Raw genomic sequence first — 18,571 nt, 5'->3', positions numbered from 1 at the left:
ATGTGAATCACAAAGCATAAACTAGAATGTGTGAAGCAACATAGCAGAACCACACCAGGTGAGAGAGCTAGTTCTCTGCACATAGAAAACTAGTAATGCCCAGAACCCTGATAATATCTAGGGTACCTCCAAGTCAACCTATGACATGAGTAGTAAGACTCATGGTATAATATCTCCACAAGGAACAACACTGGCTAGCATCGACCTCATCTAGAATTACCCATTAATCATTAGAAGTGAAAGTCAAGAGGACATCTAACCCAAAGAGGTGAAAGCAAATAAAGTCCCTAATACAAAGCTCCTATGTTCACAATACCTACAAAGCTCCTATATTCACAATACCTACAACATACTAGTATTCAGGCCCTATCTGCCCAAGTAGTAAGCCAGGGTTTACCATACATCATGAAGCCAAGTAGATTATTTAGTACATAAGCCACAGGTTCAGATGTGGAACCATTCTGATGAGATCAGATAATGGATGTAGTCTGTACAAGTAATGCATTCCACCAGTAATGCATATGTGTGTGTGTGTGTGTGTGAGAGAGAGAGAGAGAGAGAGAGCGAAAGTAGTCTGTACAAGTAATGCATTCCACCAGTAATGCATATGTGTGTGTGTGTGTGTGTGAGAGAGAGAGAGAGAGAGAGCGAAAGTATCATGTGTGTGTGTGTGTGTGTGTGTGTGAGAGAGAGAGAGAGAGAGAGAGAGAGAGAGAGAGAGAGAGAGTTATAGCATGTGTGTGTGTGAGAGAGAGAGAGAGAGAGTGAAAGTAACATGTGTGTGTGTGTGTGTGAAAGAGAGAGAGAGAGAGAGAGAGTGAAAGTATCAAATGTGTGTGTGTGTGTGTGTGTGTGAGAGAGAGAGAGAGAGAGAGAAAGAGAGAGAGAGAGAGAGTGAAAGTATCAAATGTGTGTGTGTGTGTGTGTGTGTGTGAGAGAGAGAGAGAGAGAGAGAGAGAGTGAAAGTATCAAATGTGTGTGTGTGTGTGTGTGTGTGTGTGTGTGTGTGTGTGTGTGTGTGTGTGTGAGAGAGAGAGAGAGAGAGAGAGAGAGAGAGAGAGAGAGTATTATGTGTGTGTGTGTGTGAGCGAACTCGGCCTATGAGACAAATCAGTGTACCTGTGTGGGGTATCCTCTGTCATCCCAACAAAATGAAAAAGTACTGAACTAAAAAAAGCTGAATCTGGGTGTGCAATAATTACAATGAGTGGGGAAGGTGATGGAGCTCTACTACTAGGAGAATGCAAAGCTATATGCATGGAGTACACAATCATGATATACAACCTAGCTAGCTCCATCCTGTACCATACTGGGAGTATAGAATGGTATACATCAATGAAGGGGGTGTCCACAGCTCCCTGAAGAACATGCCTGGGTCTGCTCTGAAGCGAGCCAGTCACTCCACACCCTCTCTGTGAAACTGAGCTCTGATCTCTGTCATCTCTCTTTGGTATAGGCGTGGTGTCCGAAAGCCAGGTGTCCTCTGTCTCTTGCGGGCTCTGAGTGTCTCTGCTCTCTGGAGAGTAATTCCCTGCTGTGTAGGGGCTGGGAGTGGGGTGGATCTCTGAAAAAATGTAGTAATTTGTGTAGGGGATGGGAGTGGGGTGGATCTCTGAAAAAATGTAAAAATCTGTGTCTGTCATCCCCCCTCTGGAGCTGTCTACGCCTGTAAATGATGTCTCTCTATGACGCTGTATGTCTAGAATGAATCTCCCCAGTATGCGCTGGTCTGCTGCCTCAAAGATCTGGCATAGGGAATGTGGCTCTCTGAATAAAATGGGATATCTCTCTCTGATGGCTGTATGTGCTCTGCATCTGCATACATAATGCTCCTCACTCTCCACCTCCTCTCTGCACAATCTGCATACCCTCTCCTCTCGGGGGATCCGTGCTACTCTGCCAATCTCGATCTCCAATCGATGTGATGAGACTCTAAGCTGAACAGCTACTCGAGAGCCGTGTGGTAAAAAGCCCTCCATGTATCTAGGCCTCTAAAAATCCATCATCAGTGATACTCATGAAGTGATCTCTGTAGTATAGCATCTTCGGTGGAAGAGGCTATGTAGGGGATATCCATGTCTCTCGTGTAGCTGCCATAGGTCTTGTCTCAATACTCTGTTTCTCTCACTATGAGAGAGATAGATATGTGGTGCATCCCTGTCATACTAGAATGGTGGTAGATGATCCATGTCTAGGCCATGCTGTGAGAACCAATGTGTGACATGTGCATACCATGATCCTCTGTCTCCTGCCTCAGCCAGCTGTCTAGATGCCTCAAAAGCTCTGTATAACAATCTGTCCGAGCAGAGTTTCCAAGTTTATTAAACTGTTTTTTTAATGCCATATTATGGATGTTTATCAAAATATGGATGTTTATAATTTTCTTTTGAATAATTTGAAATATATTTGAAAGTTTTTAGAAAATATTTTTTAAATTTGAGTAACAAGTGTATTTGTGTGTGTGTGTGTTTGGGGTTGATTGTGTGTGTGTGTGTGTGTGTGTGTGTGAGAGAGAGAGAGAGAGAGAGAGAGAGAGAGAGAGAGAGAGAGAGAGAGAATGAAAGTATCATGTGTGTGTGTGTCACAGATGTGTGTCTGTGTGTGTGAGAGAGAGAGAGTGAAAGTATCATGTGTGTGTGTGTGTGTGTGTGTGTGTGTGTGTGTGAGAGAGAGAGAGAGAGAGAGAGAGAGAGTGAAAGTATCATGTGTGTGTGTGTGTGTGTGAGAGAGAGAGAGAGATAGAGAGAGAGAAGTTTTTCCAACTTCTATTTCCTCTCTCTCTCTCTCTATGTATCTACTACCTCTGTGACTGTATATGTTATTACCCTTTATCTTTGTATGAGATGGATTGAATAATTTATGCTCACTTATTCATCTATGAAATGGTTTGTATACATTATACTCATGTATGTATTAAAAACTTCTCTACGAATTACAGTCTTATTGAGTTGAGTCTATTTGGAGTAGGGTCATGTGTGATAATGGTTGTTGAAGTAGAATATTATGTTGTTTTTAAAGTTAAGAATGTTTTAAAAGGAAGTTAGTATTCCCTATTTTGTGTTTTGAAAGAGATTTGAAGATGGTTAGGAGCTGTTTATACTTGAGTTTAAACCAAGTTCGTCGACTTCGAGATTTGGATGTAACATGTGTGTCTCACCATAACCGTTCAAGGACAAGGGCTTGCATTCGAAAACAAAATGTTGCTAATTTAATGAATTACATTAATAAAAATGAAGTTGGAACATTTGGAAGGGTTGAAAATGGAAAGGAACATAGAGGAATCCATGGTGGAATCCACTTACTCTCAAGAAATAGAGCAATTGCCAATGCTATGGTACTTCAAGAACCTATCAATGAACGTCAAAATGCACAGGCACAAAGAGATATAGAGCAAGGCTCTTTTTCATTTGATTTAAATGAGCTGCCTGTGGTGGATGATAATTTCCATTCTATTTGTTATGTCGTTGGTGATGTGAAAGATATTAAATCCGAATGTCACTCTATAAGGCATGCATTTTCATTTCCTCAGAATGTTAAGCACCCAGCAACTATGGTGGTGTATTTCAGAGATTGCACTCTTCACTCATTTAGGAGCCCTTACTTATAAGTGCCATTTTTGTAATGCCTTAATTTGGAAATGTGAGGCATCAAGAAAGCTAAGACAATATGTTGGCAAACACTTCTGTGAAAGTGGGAATGTCTCTTTGCTACCTTTGGAAAACCCACCTCCTGCATTGGCTGACTTGCTGCTTGGTAATGATAATATAAGTAAGGAATATAGAAAGAATATTCGCTCTTACAATAATGCCTTGGCATTTGTTTCACTTGGTTCTCACTTGGATAATCAATTCACTAGGGAGGGAGGAGTATTTAATTTCTGAATCCATGGTACTACCTATCATCGTGTTGGTTCTATAATACCTGATGAAACACGAGATGCAGCTCCTCGATTTGCCTAACTATATGTGTATGATACAGAGCATGAATTAGGGAATAGACTTCATGGGATGCCTTATTTAAATCATAATGTACTTGTTGAGAGGTTGCAAAAAATGATGTATGGATATAATCCGTATGCCTGTGCTCTTCGTACAATGAGAGAAATGTTGCAGTCAAGTCCACATGCAAATCTGAGAATGGTCACTGAATCACGATCAACTTCAAGGCAATACTTAGTTCCTTCAGGAAGTGAGGTAGCAGCTATCATGCTGGGTTAAGGGGATGATTTACATGTGGGGCATAGAGATATTTAGATAGTGTCGCACACAGATGCTATAAAAAAAATATCCAACTTGCACCATTCATATATGCCTCTATTATATGTTCTTCTATTTCCTCAGGCAAGGATGGTTGGCATAGAGATATTTAGATAGTGTCGCACATAGATGCTATAAAAAAAATATCCAACTTGCACCATTCATATATGCCTCTATTATATGTTCTTCTATTTCCTCAGGCGAGGATGGTTGGCATGTTGGAACGATAGGAATAGACAAGGTTCAAATGAGGATACAAAGACCATAACTCAATGGTAATATTATGCATATAGACTACAAATAAGGGGAAATACAAATGCCTGCCTTCTGCGTGGTGGTCGGCTATTGCAAAACAATACATTGTTGATACATATAGTAGCATGGAAGAATCTAGATTAGTATGGATACGCAATAATCAAAAAGCATTGCGTGGTGAAGTATACCAAGGTCTTGCAAATATGGTTAATTCAAGTGATGGGGTTAATAGAGTCTCTGGAGTGGGCACAGGGTAGTTCTACCATCTTCATATACCGAGGGGCCTAGATATATGCATCAATTGTACCAAGATTCTACCATCTTCATATACCGAAGGGCCTAGATATATGCATCAATTGTACCAAGATTCAATGGAAATTGTTAGGAAGATGGGTAAACCTAACTTGTTTATTACCTTCACTTGCAATCCTAAGTGGGATCAAATAACCAATGCCTTACTGCCTGGTCTCAGGGACCCCAAGATCGACTTGACTTGATAGCTTGAGTCTTTTATGAGAAACACAAGGACATGATGCACTTATTGGTGAAAAAAGTAATATTTGAAAAGGTGTTGGGATTTGTGTCTATTATTGAATTTCAAAAAAGAGGCTTGCCGCATGCACATATATTATTGATATTAGAAAGTGGAAGTAAACCAGTGGAGATTGCACACTATGATATGTTGGTATGGAAGTAAACCAGTGGAGATTGCACACTATGATATGTTGGTATGTGCTGAACTTCTTGATAAGGTGATGTTTCCTGGATTGCACACCATAATTAGTCATTGTAACATCCACCATGGACCATGTGGGGAACTAAATATGCATTCCGAACTCTCCTACAAAAATTTCGCAATGCCTAAAGTGTTGGAGCCTTACTTTGTGGGAGGTTAATTTAAATCCTCCACCCTATCCCCAAATAATATATACTAGTGGCTTGACCCGTCCCTGACGGGCAAGAGTATTCTTATTTCACAAATCAGTGCAGTAGAGAGAGGTGTTGCTCTAGAGTTCCAAGATCACGTGTTCAAGCCCTCAATGCGAAAGCGATGGCACGCACGGGTGTGTTTTTTTCTTACTTTCTAATTCCAAACGACTGGAAAAAAAAAGAAACGCTCATCTTCGAAGGGTAAGTAGGGATAAGCCGTATATTTGAAGCCTATGATGGGCCCCATGGTCCCTAACTTGCCAACCTATATATAAACACACCATGCTTGCCATATATATACTCCTAAAGCACTCAATCTTATTTCAACCCAAAATAAGGTTGACAATCTCAACACACATGAATAAATCTTTAAAACAATCTTCGGACAATTGGATTATCTCTCCTTAGAAGCCTATACTCCTCGCCTCCATCTGAAAAAAAAACATTAAAGGAAAAAACATTAGCTAGTCCAAGATAAACTTTTCGTGGAAAAAAAGAAGGAAAACAACAAAACCTTACAGAACTCATTTGGTGGATCAATATTTGAGGCGAATGGGGTTTGAACAGGCTTGTAGACAGCAAACCAAAAAATTTTGTATTGTCCAGTGCCGATAACTCAAAACTTTAACCTATTAGGCTTTTCATAGTCCACAAACATTACATGTACATGAAGTTGATCCGCGATCTTTTGTAATCTCAGACTGTAAATAGGGTCTCGACCATACAAACCCAACAATAATTTTGGTTCTAAAAAATAAAGATATTCCCTGTGCGAAAAGAATGTATCAATAGCAATATAAATTCATTAAACAAAACACAAAACCTACATAAAAGTTGGGTTTCTATATACTGTAAAACACCGGTGCTCTCTAACAGTTCGATAATTAGAGATGCTGTTGCTTCTCCTTCCCAAAATGGAGGGTCTACAATTCAACCATGAATATTATTACATAGATTATGGAAAACAAAAATAACTGAATTATAGCAATCTAAAAAATAATTACCTTCAATATCTTGGCCATTACCATAAATAAATGAAAATGATCTCCTTGCCACCTCCATCCTACGAATTATACCCCTGATATCAAGTATAACACTCACAACACTAATAATTTACATAACACTTTAATATCTCCCTCCCTCTCTCCCTCTCCCTCTCTCTCTCTCTATATGTTTAGTATTTTGTGCCAAGTAAGATAAATAAATAAAAGCAAGTCAAAAGTAAACGTTTGCTGATCCAAATGTCAAAAAATAATAAATAAGAACTCACCAACACCCGTCTGCCATCTCAACAATTAGAACCACCCGCTTCAGCAATGGGGCACTCTCTTTTATGGATCTACATGGTATCTTTAGCTAAATGCAAGCATATTTATACACATGAATTCAATAATACCAAAGAGAAGAATCAATGTGAAAGATTGCAGAGAAAGACAACATAGATTACACGTTCTCGCATCATTGAAAACATTTTTTTCATTGATACACAGATATGTCTATGATTGTAGTCTCCAGCATTTGGAAGCTGCTATATCAATAGCTTGTTCTCTACCTTTTGGGCATAGATTACTTACATCCTGATTTACGCCATTTGGAAAACCTCCTTGTAGATAACATTGGTTGTGAAGACTTCGCTTGAACCTTCTATGCTGCTCTCCTGTTCTATATGATGATTTACACACACTTTCACTAGATGATCTACCACGTGACATAGCAACGTATAACTGTCCATGTGTGAATACTTGGGTGGCCAAGTAAAGTCCCAATACACTCAATGTTTGTCCTTGGGACTTATTTATTAACATACCAAAGGCTAACCTTACAAGAAATTGTCTCCTCATGTCAAAAGGCAATTGCAGCCTAGTAGGTATGAAAGTTATCTTGGGAATAAAGACCCTATCTCCAATGTTGGTACCTGTGATGATTTCTGCTTCTATCACCTTTGAGTGAAATTGCTTACATATCAATCTTGTACCATTACAAAGTCCCTGTCGAGGATCCAAATTGTGGAGCAGCATGATAGGAGAGTTGATCTTTAGAATCAAGCGATGAGGGGGTAACCACCACCCAAGTTCAAACTGTTCAAGTACTTAATTGGATATAATAATTCGTCATTCTCGGAAGAAGCAACCGAGTCAACACTGAGGTATTCTCTTTCAAGACCGGGCAATGTGCTCAAGGTTAGTTCATTAACCTCATCAACCTCTAGATTTTGTGGTGTAAGTATAGCACGGTCTTTAAAGAAGTATCCATTTTCCTCCACCCTCTGAAAATCTTTGTATACCCAATCTACCAAACTCAAAATGGAGTTTCCATGGATCAACATTCGTGGTGGTATTGCCACTCTCCCTTCATTGTTTGGATGGCCTATAGGGCCATCTCCAATTTGTAATGTCCATTTGACAAATTCTTGTTTCATACAATCATAAGAACTATGTCTAACCCGTATGTTTTGGACCAGCTTTAGAACTTTCACATATCTCCAAATATATGATCGGCATAACGTTGCATCAACAATGTCCTCACGTGGTCCCTTTGGCACAACCAGTAAGATTTGCCTGAAGTCACCACCAAAGAGCATAACTTTCCCACCAAACACTGAATCACTCTACATAATGTCTTTCAATGTCCTGTCCAGTGCTTCATATGCGTACCGATGCATCATTGGAGCCTCATCCCAAATAATTAACCTTGTAAGCTTCAACACCTCCGCTAATGGGCTGTCAGCTTTAATTCCACATGTGCTAGAAGCATTGAGCGCACTAATGGAATTTTAAAACATGATTGCATTGTATGACCATTTGAAAGCAACAATGCAGCTATTCCAGATGATTCACATGCCAATGCAACTTGATTCTCTCCATGTAATCGTGACAGCAAGGCATTATAAAGGATAGGTTTTGCCTAATCCACCTGGTCCATCAAGGAAAAAAACACCACCTTGGTTCAAAGAAGTAGCCTCAAGGATAGTGTCAAATGCTCTTGATTGACAACTATTTAGACTCCTTTCCATGGAAACGGACAAATCAGCCTGCTGCACAGAATCAAACATCATCTCTTTCATCAGCAAACCATTGTTGACACTGGCAACACTTGATCTATTAGGAACAAGCAACCCTTCGAATCATGCAACCGCTTTCCATACTATTGTAAGAGGTCTTGCATTTGTAATAGAGCTTGATTCTTTGCTATAGAACGACAAACACCAACATCTGTACACCCTCTCTGCTCTGCAAGGTATGGAAAAAATCATCTGAAGGCTCGGTGGAGAATTTATTCCAAAGGTGTCCAGGGGATATAGGCTCACAAAAAACCATTATAATGACAAACAATTGACGCAGCTGGAATCCTATTTTTTGAAATGTAGCTTCTTGGAGACACACACACACACTCTCTCTCTCTCTCTCTCTCTCTCTCTCTCTCTCTCTCTCTCTCTCTCTCAGATCTGCATGTGCACACAACGCCATGCATTGGAGATGGAAAAAAAAAGAATAGAACACGTGTCCTCTAGACTCCTCACACACAAACGGTAGCAATGCCATGTAGAAAAAAAAAAGAAAAGAACGTCGGTTGCTTACTCGATGTCAATGAGGAACAATGCAGGCGCAAGTAGACTTGATTCGCACAACAGACCACTGCTTGCAAAACCACAAAAAAAAAAACGTAGTCAGGCGTGAGAGAGAGAGAGAGAGAGAGGAGAGAGAGAGAGAGAGAGAGAGAGAGAGAGAGAGAGAGAGAGAGAGAGAGGCACACAACGCCATGCATTGGAGATGGAAAAAAAAAGAACAGAACGTGGGCTTGTCGCACACAAACGCTAGCAACGCCATGCAGAAAAGAAAACGAAGGAACGTCGACTACTTACTCGGGTGTAGGTAAGACTTGATTCGCACAACAAACCGCCGCCTGTAAAACCACAAAAAAACGCAGTCAGACCGCTTGAGAGAGAGAGAGAGAGAGAGAGAGAGAGAGAGAGAGAGAGAGAGAGACGCTAGGAAACAAATCAGACGTGCTAACCTCCTCAAAATAAGCAACAGAGAGAGAGAAATCTGCAGCACAGACTGGAGAGAGGGCGGTGGCAATGAAAAAGCCACGTGTGCAGTGCGGTGGTGGCGACAGAGCTGTGCACTCCACGTCCACGTCTGCAACGCCATAAACATGGCCTGGAGGGAGGCGCGGGGAGTGCATGGGGGGTGAGGGACACCTAAAAAATTCGATATGTGGCACCCAAAAAGAAGCCCTTTTATATCTAGTAAGAAGATGGTCCGTAAATTTCGTTTGGTATTAATAAATTAAATCCCTAAATTTCATTTGGTATTAATAAATTAAATCACCCCCTAGATATAAGGGGGGGGTGATTAAATGAAATGAACCTCTCTTCTCCTTTCCTCCCCGCCGTCCATAACTAATTCAATGGACCATTTTCACGCCTATATATTTGAGGGGACACGCGCATATTTATTTCCATTAAAGGGGGTACCTTCACCTACATACCCGCTTCCAGAGCTGGACCGTGAGCAGAGCAGGCCATGGAGGCGACGCCGAAGAAGAATCAAGTCATGTCTCACACACCATCGGCACCATCAGCTCCGCCTCCAACATCCACAGCCACAGCGCATCATCATCACCAGGACCTGACCCCGCTTGAAGAGATCGAGTGCAGCCGGCCGCTCAAGTATCTGCTGGAGGATTGGCAGCGCCAGTCGGAAGGCCTCCGCCAGCAGGTCCAGCACAAGGAGGCCCAGTGCAACCGTAGCTACACCGACGCCTTCACCTTGTTCATGTTCCATTTGGCCTTCCAGGGCGCCCTCTTGGCTGTCGTGGTTTCCAACCATGACTCCCTCGGCTGCCGCAACCTTTGGACGCCCGTGTCCCTCTCCCTTTTGGCCGCCATCCCGCTGGCTGCGGCCGTGTGGTACAAGCTCAGCGCCGCAGAGAACCTTCGAATCCAGCTACAGGAGGAGCGCTCCATCCTCCGTGACCTCCATGGCAACATACAGCAGCTCAAGGTCAATGGCGCCAAATTCAAACTTAACCCGGGTGAGAGCCCCTACCCCCCTCCCCCCAAACACCTCCTGTTCCGTATGAGTAGCTTGGGCATGCTGGCTGGGTATTCTGGATCCATCCTCATCATCTTCGCCGCTGTCACATCTGTCGTCTTAGTATCCTGCTATAGGGTTCTGTGTTACCCGGGTCTGTAGCATTTATAATTTGGCGTTAAATCGCATATGTGAGCAAGTGGTCACGTCCACATGTATGTATGCATGCAATCTTCATGTCCAAGTGTATCATGCAATACCATCTCATGTATACACTGCACACAACGTTAATGTTCCCTGCAATTGTTCAGGTTCAAGTGTATGTATGCATACAATAGCATCATCTTGAAAGTGCTTGTGTTCAGCTGTATGCTTGCAACTGTTCAGGTTCAGCATACAATAGTCAGCTTGTATGTATGGGTGCAAATGTTCATGTTCATTTGTGTGCATGCAATAGTTTATGTTCAAGCACTCGTATGCATGCATATGCAAAATTTTGTGTTTGATGTGTGCAAATGTTCTTGTTCAATGTGTGCAACTTTTCATGTTGAAAAGAGTGTGTGTGTGTGTGTGTGTGTGCAGCAGCACCAGCTTGTACCATGTGTGTGTGTGTGTGTGTGTGTGTACAGCAGTTACCATCGTCATTTTGTGCGCTCCACCAGCTAGCCCTACTGGTGATGAACAATGATTTACAATGCCCTTCTCATGATGACCAGCAGGAATTTTCCATATAACTCTGCTCATGATGCTGCATCCAGCATGGAAATATTCCATATAGACTCAATGGTAATATTTATTTTGATCTTGGGCATAATGATTATGGTTGGCATGTAGTCAATATTATGAACATGGCACATTTTGTTCATGATAATGCCTACATTGTATTCCAGTTGGAGTGTCTTCAGTCTTCATGCTGCTCCATAATAGTCTCGTGCTAAAGGAGCCAGCCAGTATCACTGGTGAAGGTTTCAAAACTGGCCTTTTTATCCTTTTTTCTCGTCAAGGGACTTTGCCGTCTTGTTTAAAGTTTCCTCTCTATTGATTCACTTGCTCTATTTAGAAGTGTCATCCTTGTTAATGTACCATGATTATCAAAAGTTGAAAGCTACCTTAATTCAGTCAACTGTCTGCATGTATCTTTCTGAATTTTCTTGCACTCCACTTTTAGGGCATTGATGATGTGAGTTAAGATGCATGTGGCCTATCTATGCTATGCATGGAGGCATAGGGCGGGGCCTAAAGTGTATTTACCTCGACAATGCTGATTCTGATTCCTGAATGCCACCCAATGTAGGCGACGTGAGCTCGTGAGCTTCTTAGTTTGCACAGGATACCTTCAACGGGTGTCTCAATGGGTTGCTGTCCCCCCTTTTGTGAAGTATTTGTTTTGTGGATAGAGCCATTGCGACTTGCTGCTTTCTGCTGTTCTTCATTGTACACTTAGTTTGGGCCTGGGTTAAGTTACCATGAGTGGAAACTTGTTATTGCTACTGAGGTACTAAGATTGGAAGAGATACTGACCAAGCAGGGCTGTTAGGCTGTGGAGTAAGAGCTGCTAGGCTATTAAATGGCTGACTAAGTAGAACTGGGAGAGAGAAGAGATACCAAGTGTTGGGGTTGTTCCTTGTTTCAAAAGCAACATGCTCCAGGGGGTGCCGAATAATACTTGAGCCCTTTGACTCTTGCTATATCACGAATGGGGCCAGGTCTGGAAGGGCCTACCACTGCAAGAGGGGGTGCGAGCCTTTGGCCAGATTTTGAATGCATGTGAGGACATGTGAATTCAAAGAAGAGTGGATTTATCACCAGCTTCTGGGGACAGTACCATCCCCTACTTGGGCCCTGAGTGTGAGGCATCATACTGTGACAATTTTTTGCACCATCACCTCTTTAAGAAAGAACTTAAATAGCATTTTTCTTTTGAAGTCTTTCACCAAGTTGCGGCCAGCTGGTTTTTATTAGTTCTTTTTATCCAAAGCAGTGGAATCGCCCAGATAGCCATTGTGTTTATGCGCTCGTGCTGTCTTTAGGGCTAGCCTTCATCATGGCTGAGGCTTTCATCTTAGGATAAGTGATAAAAAAATCAGTTTGATGGTTTATCTATGCAGATTTGTTTACCATGGTGACATATCTTTATGCATGAACGTGCACCTACTCTTGGGTGTTGATGAAGTGAGTGGGGATGTTATAGTTGGTAGGCTACGTTATGCATGATGGAGTCGATAATTTGAAGTTTTGTGAGAGTTCCCTCAGAGTATCAAGATCACATTCTTGGTGCTTGTTAAGTTTGGGAAGTAACCTGAACTTTCCAATAAATAAATATATATATATTACTAGGAGTGTGAGGAAAAATTTAGCGCCTGAAGATGATGGTGAAACGCACTGAAGCATGATTTGCACTCACTTGGATCTCAGTTTGCACACATAAGCGTATCCAAGTATCTTTTGAGATATCAAGCTCATCTAATGTTACAAACATTAATGACTTGTCTGGGTGATTGCTTCCACACTTATGCCTCTACCACACGGTTGGTGAGAATATAGTTGATATGCCGCTTATAGATGACGAGGTGTGTGACAACCACATTTGGATTACTAGAGTATGCCATAGTTATAGCGCGAACTCATATAGTCCGATCCACACTATGGACCGACCTTATATATTTTAGTAGAAGAGTACTTTTCCTTACAATATATACCCTTATCTTTATAATATACTAGATTGAGAGAAGAAGAAGATAGAAGAAAATTCAACCATCCATCTCTCTTGTGTCTTGCTGTTTCTTATATGTGTGTGTGTTGCTTGCGATGAACTGAAGCTATTCCTCTCCCACACTTTCAATATGGGATATAGTCCAGGTTAAAATTCTATTCGGAATAGAGCGCTTTTCCAAAAAAAAAGAAGAAGATTTGCATACCTATGCCATAACACACTCTTTGCTACTAGGCATCTTTAAGTATTGAGGCTTGAGTATTTGGCTATTGTCAAACAATATATTCGAAACTTTCAATAATGCTAAGTTAATAAAGTCAAGTGCTTAAGAGGAGTGGCGGCTTGTTGTATCCTTTGGAAGTACATGAATAGTTTTATGGACTTTCTGGTTGAATTACCATAAACTTTGAGAAAAATAATGGCATTCAAGTAACCATTGACCAAGTCGACGAAATTTGTTCTTGCAAAAAAAAAGCTTAATTGTACAACTTACTCAATTATTTACTAAGTAATTGTTTGGTCTTTATTGCTTACCAATTGAAATAGTTAGTGATCAAGAGCTTAAGTATAAGCTCAGTTGATCACCCTAAGGCTAATAGACAAATAAAATGGATGAATCAAACAACAATAAAGAACATGATATATGCATGTTTCTTTTACACAATGTTGTCGAGAAGAGTCTCTTCTATTAATAGAGTTTGCTTACCATAGTACTAAGTATTCTTCTACTATGGCGTGCATGTATAAATATCAACCTAAAGCTCGTGGATGATTAGCTTACAAAAGGTCGATGCCATCAATTTCTTGAAACGACATCAATTTACAAGAGAGCATACAAAGTGTGCACATTAGCTAAAGTTCTAGAAGACCACCATTGGGTTTACTTGAGAATCTCCAAAAGGTAATGAGGATTGCAAAAGTACATAAGTTAGACTCCCAAGTTTTTAGATTTTAATAAAGATTGATGAGGTAACTTATAGATTGTGTTTCCCTAAATAAAGTTTATGGTAATAGCTTGAAAGAGGTGTTGGGTATAGGAGATAGCTTGGTGTGTGACCCAGAGCTTACCAAACTTGAGAATCTATCCATTTATATTCTCCATGCAATTGTTGATTGTAGGAACCCTTAGAAACATGTCAGATAGAGACATCTTGCGAATAGCGATAACTAGGATGGGAAAAATGTTCTCTCATGTCCCAGAATAAGGAGGCTAGCATGAGGAATAGTTTATGTAGTGTAAACATGACTATGGACTCTATTATTGTGGCTCATTATTGTGAATTCTTCCATGGAACTCGAACCTAGGAGGAGCGGCCTCCAATGGCCCAGCTATTGGGCTAAACAATAGCTAGTTGCATCAGTGACAATTGTGCGAGGACTACAGGTGTATACTATGGGACGTGCACGCCTTGAGAATGCAGACTTGGCTAGGGTTGTGTTGTCTCTAGCTCAAGAGTGGCCTTCCATAATTGTATTCGGTTTGGAGCTCAAGGTTGGGTGGCGAGTGCTAGCTCAACCCACCATGTATTGTCATCCTGGTTATTAATACATTGGCACCATGAATTGGTTACTTAGCCAGTTGTATGCTACTCATGTTATCACAATAAATGACAATGGTCCTATATCCACGAGCTCACCATAAGTAGCATTTGAAACGAAGTTACCTCAAGCTGTCATAGTAGTGTCTCTATATTTAGTGTGTATACTCAACAAAACAATTGTCGACTATTTCTTATTGCTTCAACTCACAACAACACTCCTAAAAGAAAATATAAAGCCATTGCTAGATCTATCTGCGACACTATCAGTCCAATCAACATATGTGTACCCATGTAACCGTATATATCTATGTCAGTCTTATAAGACAGTCCATAATCAACTGTGGACTTTATGTACATGAGAATTCTTGTAGTTATATGCAAGTAGGGCTTCTTAGGGGCTTGCATAAACTGACTTACAAGTCCAACAACATAGCTCAAGTTGGCCTAGTAATGGTGATGTAGATCAAGCTACCTACTGTACATAGTGGGGTCCTCCAAAATCTCATGTGTATCTATGGAAAGCTTTGTGTTCTGCTCCAATGGCACTAAGATATGCTTACATCTTGTCATACCATACTTGGATAACATGTCCAAGTCATATGCTTCTGTTTTATCAAAATGCCATGAGGTGATTTTACCACCTCTATACTGAGTAATATCGTTGTAGTCCATCACCCAAATCCTTTATCTCAAACTTATATTGATTAAATCTCACTTGTAGATCTTGTTCAACCATATGTTTAATAGAAACTAGGTTCTTTGTAATATTTAAAATATGAAATACATCTGTCAAGTATTTCATTTTGTCATCTTACATAGATATTGGCATTTTATTAACATGCGCAATGGGGTTTCGTAGTATCATCACATATTTTTACATAACTTGGTTTTTTCATTTTTTGTATATCTCTGAACCAATCACCATGATTGCTCACATAGTTAGAAGTACCAGAATCCATATACCAAATATCTCTGGATCTAAATACATCTCTTGTCATGGAATTGAGCATGTGTTACATCACAAAGAGTTGCTCAATACTATCATCATCTTTATCTAGTTGATGTATAGTTATCTTGTTGCAACTTATTATCTTTTATCTCATTCTACTTTTTATAGCAATCCTTTGCAATGTGTCCTCGTTTTCCATAGCCTCGGTGATAGCTTTAGTACTTATGCCACTGGCATGGTTGGTGAGATTATTGGTTGATATGCCGCCAGTGAATGACAAGTTGTGTGATAGTCACTTTGGAGTATTAGAGTTATGACATTCAAGGATAGAAACTAGGGTGCAAGGAAAGTCATGTATTCGCTTTTAATCAGTGTCACATACACAATGATAGGACACATACAGGATGCCAACACTCCAGCAGTTGCATGACAAAACCTGGTGCAAATGTTTCAAACTAATATAAAGGAAGAAAACTGTAGCTAAAACAAGAGCTACATACAGTGGAAAAGAAAAGCATGTCTATTAATGAGTATGCGTTAAAGATCAAGGGTATTGCTGAATCCCTTGGATCTTTCAATGTATCGGTGGAAGATGATGACTTGATGAGTGTCTGTTTGAATGGGCTTGGCAAAGAGTACAAGCCATTCAAGACCTCTATTGCAGTCACAGAGAATATTCTCAACTTTCGGGACTTGGTATCTCTGCTGATCATAGAAGAAAAGTTTGTAGATGAGGACTCTTCTTCACAAAAGAAAAACACATCAGAATAGACCTAAGTAGAGGAAGAGGTAGAGGTTGTGGTTGAGGCCAAGGTGGTGGCCAACAAGGAAACCAGAATTCTGGACAACAACAGTACAATGATTCACAACAATCATACACAGGTGAAAGAGGCCAGTCTAGAGGTAAGGGGAACCAAAGAGGTCGACGTGGTTGACAAAGAAATCAGAGTGCAAATGGCATAGAGTGCTATTATTGTGGCAAACCAAGGCACATGGCAAAGGACTGCTAGAAAAAGCAGAATGACATTAAAAGTTAAAAGTTATAGTAGTAAGGCAACTATGCAACATCTAGTAAATAGGGTGGTGACAGAAGTGAGTACCTATTTGTGATACAGTACATGCTCAGTTCCACAACATGAGATTTATCAAGATCTCAAGATATATGGTATGTGGATTCTAGCACCTCTAACCCATGGTGAGTGGTTTAAAGACATGCAGAAAATGAAAAAACCAAGTTATGTAAAAACATGTGATGATACTGTGCATCCCATTACGCATGTTGGTAAAGTGACATTGTCTATTCAGAATGGCAAAATGAAGTACTTGGCATATGTACTTCATGTTCTAAATATTAGAAAGAATTTGGTTTCTGTTGGATAGATGGTGGTGTGCAAGTGAGGTTTAATCCTCATGGATGTTTTGTGGAAGATTGAAAAAATCAGTGTTGCTTGGTTACAAAGGGTAACAGAAATAACATGATGTTTGCTTTGGATGTGAACATGCTTGAGGTAAAGGCAGCCATGTTTGCGCATAAAACAGGTGTCATTGTAGATATTGACATATGGCACAAGTGCATTGGTTATGTGAATATACAATGACTGAAGTCTATGTAAGCCTAAAATATTGTTGTAGGTTTATCAATGTTTAAGGTTAATGGTATGCATAAAGTATGTGAAGCATTCCAGCTTGTAAGCAAGGCAAATATGCTTTCCCACATGAAAAGCATATCTGTGCAAGGCCATTAGATGTTATACATTCAGATATATGGGGACTGACCAAGACTGCAACAATTGTAGGTTGCAGGTATTATGTTACATTCATTGACAACTACACTAGGAAAGTGTGGGTTTACTTTATGAGGGAGAAAACTTAGGTGTTTGCTCACTTTCAAAGATTTAAAGCCTTAAAATGCCTGAGATCAAATAGTGAGGGAGAATATTTCTCCAATGAGTTAAGTGATGTCTTGAGAAAGCAAGGAATAAAGAGATAGTTTACATGCAGATACACTCCGCAACAGAATGGTGTTGCAAAAAGAGAAAATAGGCACATTGCAGAAGTAGCACGTGCCTTGATGGTTGAAAGAGAAAATCGGGACATTATTTTTAGGTAGAAGCAATGTGTACATTATGAACATGACATCCATTGTAGCTATTTATGGTATAACGCCTGAACAGAAGTTTACAAGCGTAAGACTGGATGTGTTTCATATATGTGCATGTTACTGATGAAGTAAGAAAAAAGTTGGATCCAAAGGTAGAGAAATGCATCTTATTGATTTTGCTATGGAGAAGAAAGATTATAGATGTTCTAACTCTACCACTCATGAGATGCGAGTAAGCAAAGATGTTATCTAACGAAATGAGTAGTTGGTATGCACCAACAACGAAGGCAATAGAAGATGCACATGTAAGAAGTGCTAATGTTGCATCACATGTAGAGTAGCAATCATAGATAATGAGTGGACTTGGTGAGTCCTCTAGTAGTGGATTCAATGTTAGTTCATAGCTAGGCAGGTTGAGGACAGATGTAGGTACACATGTATCACGCAAAGGGGAAAAAAAAAGATAGATCAACCTTTTGTGTCTGATCTATCAGCAGGTCACTCATATGCAGATGGTGACTCTAGTAGCTCTGAGGAGAGCCTTGATGAGGAGCTTGGCATTCTGTTTGCGGTTACTCCTGGTATAAGGAGAACCAAGGCTTTTTTTTTCAAGAAAGAGACTTCTATTAAGTATGAAAAAAACATACAATAATCATGACTATAAGCTGAAATAGAATAGAATCACCCCAATATGTAAGGTGATTTCAACCACTGAGGAGCATCATGATGCCATGAGAGACCTGTGGGACTAGAGGAAAAGAAAATGCCATGGTTCCACTCTTGCATAAAT

The 18,571-nt window shown here is 40.3% G+C and overlaps 1 protein-coding gene across 3 annotated transcripts; it reads left to right on the top strand.

The window, feature by feature from the left end:
• Nucleotides 1–9,897: 9,897 nt before the first annotated feature.
• Nucleotides 9,898–11,600, top strand: LOC147610634 (uncharacterized). 3 transcript variants are annotated; one of them, XM_086786514.1, is made up of 3 exons: nt 9,898–10,478; nt 11,197–11,263; nt 11,368–11,600. In XM_086786514.1, the coding sequence occupies exons 1-2, from the start codon at nt 9,968–9,970 to the stop codon at nt 11,253–11,255; spliced, it is 570 nt and encodes a 189-aa protein (XP_086642640.1). In that variant the 5' UTR covers nt 9,898–9,967; the 3' UTR covers nt 11,256–11,263; nt 11,368–11,600. The 3 variants fall into 3 exon arrangements, with proteins under 3 accessions (XP_086642640.1, XP_086642638.1, XP_086642639.1); XM_086786512.1 differs by having other exon boundaries at nt 11,194–11,263; XM_086786513.1 differs by having other exon boundaries at nt 11,197–11,600.
• The last annotated feature ends 6,971 nt before the right edge of the window (nt 11,601–18,571 follow it).

This window comes from Cibotium barometz, chromosome 49, assembly GCF_041138505.1.
Source record: "Cibotium barometz isolate CiBa-2024 chromosome 49, ASM4113850v1, whole genome shotgun sequence".
Taxonomy (NCBI): domain Eukaryota; kingdom Viridiplantae; phylum Streptophyta; class Polypodiopsida; order Cyatheales; family Cibotiaceae; genus Cibotium; species Cibotium barometz.
The sequence above is the reverse complement of the archived record's forward strand: the minus strand, read 5'-3'. Positions and strand labels throughout refer to the sequence as shown.

Coding starts and splice junctions, on each gene's coding strand:
- LOC147610634 (XM_086786512.1), top strand. CDS start 9,968: ATGGAGGCGACGCCGAAGAAGAATCAAGTCATGTCTCACACACCATCG. Junction 10,479..11,193: donor CAAATTCAAACTTAACCCGG/GTGAGAGCCCCT, acceptor CATGATGACCAG/CAGGAATTTTCCATATAACT.